The sequence below is a fragment of the Etheostoma cragini genome, chromosome 16 (genome assembly GCF_013103735.1).
Source record: "Etheostoma cragini isolate CJK2018 chromosome 16, CSU_Ecrag_1.0, whole genome shotgun sequence".
Lineage (NCBI taxonomy): Eukaryota > Metazoa > Chordata > Actinopteri > Perciformes > Percidae > Etheostoma > Etheostoma cragini.
Genome location: NC_048422.1, coordinates 1,806,137 through 1,809,725, shown reverse-complemented (window position 1 = coordinate 1,809,725; position 3,589 = coordinate 1,806,137). Strand labels below are relative to the sequence as shown.

At 40.7% G+C, this 3,589-nt stretch overlaps 1 protein-coding gene across 1 annotated transcript; it reads left to right on the top strand.

Moving 5' to 3' along the window:
• Positions 1-1,700: 1,700 nt before the first annotated feature.
• brcc3 (BRCA1/BRCA2-containing complex, subunit 3) lies at positions 1,701-2,652 on the top strand. Its single transcript, XM_034895758.1, has one exon. The coding sequence runs from the start codon at positions 1,786-1,788 to the stop codon at positions 2,563-2,565; it is 780 nt and encodes a 259-aa protein (XP_034751649.1). The 5' UTR covers positions 1,701-1,785; the 3' UTR covers positions 2,566-2,652.
• The last annotated feature ends 937 nt before the right edge of the window (positions 2,653-3,589 follow it).

Below are 3,589 nucleotides of genomic sequence, written 5' to 3'. Positions count from 1 at the left end.
GTGTAATGAATAATGTTTAGTTCCCGTACGTATTTATTATGAAGGGGGGAAAAAAGTCATCAATTGATTTATGGTTGCATTTACAGTCATCTAAGACACAGTATTTGCAGAAACTCACTAAACTATACTTTACTCTTTACTTACTTATACTTTACTTTAAATATACAGCTGAAGGGCAGAGCAAAGACAGTGCACTCATTGCACTATTATGTATTTAAATATTTGTTCTTTGCAAAGCCCTTACTTATTGTGTTCCTTTCTTTTATGTGACGTATTGCACTTTGCAAATAAACTTTATATTGTCCATTTGGCATCCCTGATCATGAAGTTTAATATGTCATCGCACTCTAAAAACATTGACAACCTAAAGCAACAGCCTTAAAATCGTGACTTTAGAGTTTTTTGTACTGAAAGTGGCTTTATGTACAGTAACTTCCATCATGTGTTGATTGTGGAGGCCGCTGTGGACAAATCAGTTGTGTTTTTACAACATCAGCTGTCGTACACATAGTAATATGACTGGTATTTTCTTTATGGCGCTGTGTTGCCCACTTTAGATTACTGAGTTAGCGTTACAAGGTCATGTAGTTGCGATGAATGTTTTGCGCGGACAGAAAACCATTCAGATGCAATAACAGAATACTTAACAGATGCCTTGTTGTATTTCAAGTGTAGCATACGGTAACTTGGCCTAGTTTGGATGTATCGTGGGCTAAACCAGGTGTCACTACCCGATGTGAGTCGAGTTCACGGCATGACGTCACCAAGGGATTCGGATCCGGCTGCAAGCAAAGTGGGCGCATCTGCCAAACTGACATTTGTAAAATCCATAAAATAATGATAAACTTCTCTCCCCCTACTTGATTTTTGCCCCAATGCCAGTGACCCTTAGTAGCGCAAAGCTCTATTAAAAATAAAGTACAAATCAATAAATTCATCTTGTACTTGTATGGGTACATAATGTGGAGCAACTACAATTACAACAATACTAATTAAACTAATAAAAACTACATCATAATAGAGTTCTTTTCAATGTAAGCTTCAGAAACATTGAAATGTTACATATAGTCACTTTAAGTAGCCTACACTTCGGAGGCAACTATAGCCTTCTTTTGAAAATATGAATTTGACAGCTGTAGATTGTACATGCAACACACTATAAGTAGACTACATTAAAAATGCTTCACTTTATTCATAACATTCATAATAGCATTTATAATATGACACTGGCATTTGTTATTGTGCTGCTTGATGAAGACTTTTACTTGTGTTACTCAAGTAGGCTACATTATTCCGTTTGAATGCTTGATTTGTACTTGCAGTGGACATTTGTCCTTTGGTAATGTGTAGCCTATTATTTTGATTAGCATTAATTTTAATATACTAGAATCACAGTGGATTCAGACAGAAACTATTTTACCCAAATAACCATATGATTTACATGTCTACATACACATAACATGAAGACACAGACAGAATCAACAGCTGCATCGATGAAAATATGTAGGCCTATCGACTTTATTTTAATTTTAATTTTTTTTATATTTGTATGTTTAATTTTTGTAATTTAAATTTTTTATGTTTTAATTTTGAATTTTTAGTTTTTCCTTTTAAAACCTTTTTTTACAACGCTTGAAAATTAAGCGGAACCTTCAGTCGATGGAAGAGCCCGGCTGCAGCACCACGGAATGTTTGTGTGTAGCACTTCTGAACACGGAAGTGAACCTGCCGCTGCTCCCGTATATGTTTACGTTTTGCACCTATCCAATTTAATTTGACCGCATAATGGCGGTGAGCGCCGTCCACCTGGAGTCAGACGCCTTTCTGGTGTGTATGAATCACGCGTTAAGCACAGAAAAAGAAGAGGTGATGGGTTTGTGCATCGGAGAAGTGGAACTCAGCCGTATCGTCCATATTTACTCGGTCATCATCCTCCGGCGCTCGGACAAGAGGAAGGACCGGGTGGAGATCTCCCCCGAGCAACTGTCCGCGGCCTCCACAGAGGCGGAGAGGCTGGCCGACATAACCGGCAGGCCGATGCGGGTGGTCGGCTGGTACCACTCCCATCCGCACATCACCGTGTGGCCCTCCCACGTCGACGTGAGGACCCAGGCCATGTACCAGATGCTGGACCAGTGCTTCGTGGGCCTCATCTTTTCCTGCTTCATAGAGGACAAGAACACCAAGACGGGCCGGGTGCTGTACACCTGCTTCCAGTCCGTGCAGGCGCAGAAGGGCTCCGAGTACGAGCGCGTGGAGATCCCCATCCACGTCGTGCCCCGCGAAGCCATCGGTAAGGTGTGCCTGGAGTCGGCCGTGGAGCTGCCGCGGATCCTGTGTCAGGAGGAGCAAGACACCTACCGCAAGATCCACAGCCTGGCGCACCTGGACCCCGTCACCAAGATCCACAACGGCTCGGTGTTCACCAAGAACCTGTGCAGCCAGATGTCGGCGGTGAGCGGGCCGCTGCTGCAGTGGCTGGAGGACCGGCTGGAGCAGAACAAGCAGAGCATCGTGGAGCTGCAGCGGGAAAAGGAGAGGCTGTTGCTGGAGCTGGCTTTGTGAGCCGCCCGGGGGACGGACGGACAAGGGAAAGATTATTTCTCAAGCGTTGTAAAAAGAAAAAAAAATTAAAAAATAGAAATAGAAAATTCAAAAATCTATATAAAAATAGAAAATTCAAAAATAAGAAAATTTAAAAGAGATAAAAAAAGATAAATAAATAAAGGATAATTTGGAGAGCACTATTCGTTCTGTTGCTGTTGTTGGAAGAAGTTCAAAGGTTCATGTTGGTAAAAAAAAAAAATGATAATGCTTACTTTCTCTAACGTGTGTAGTTTTTGGTATCTATATTAGGGTTATTTAATTCAGCCAAAAACAAGATATTTTCATGTGGTTGTTGCACATAATGTAATGGAAGATATTAGCTATTGCGCGCCCATAATGGAAACCACCTGGAGGGAAAATGGGTGGTGTAAAACATTAATTTATTAGTGCTAAATGGGCAAAAACATACAAAGCTGCAGCCTCCGTCCCACACTATAATCACTCTGAATCAGAGCCAGCTGAGCCCACTGAGGGACAAGTGAAAACGAGAAAGTGCCTTTGGACTAACTAAGTGTTTTTGTAGTGTTATTATAAATGAGGGTTATTTGGTGTAAAGGGTGTGAGGGGGTTGCGGTTTAACAGCTAATGTAACTTCTCTAATGCCACTGATTGACTTCTGTTGTTCTGTTTGCTTTGTCTTTTTCTTGTGTTCAGATTTGGAAAGCCTTTTTTTTTTTTAAAAGCATTATTCGGGTGTGACTAGTGTGGTATTTTTCACTGCATCCACCTTCTGTAAAATAAAACACCTTTTGTGTTACTTTAGTGGGACCCATAGATGTCACTTTTGTTTGGAACAATAAGGTTCAAATACTTACTGAAACAAATGTCTTTCAAAGATTTCTGTTTTGATATTTGGTAGGTTTTATGAATGAATAGTGAAGAAACAGCAACCACTAAGGTCTAGATAAAAGAGACTTCAGATACAGTATTAGGGGACCACTAAGGTCTCTATAAAAGAGACTTCAGATACAGTATTAGGGAC

Excerpts from the sequence above, each read along its gene's own strand:
- brcc3 (XM_034895758.1), top strand. The coding sequence starts at position 1,786 with ATGGCGGTGAGCGCCGTCCACCTGGAGTCAGACGCCTTTCTGGTGTGT.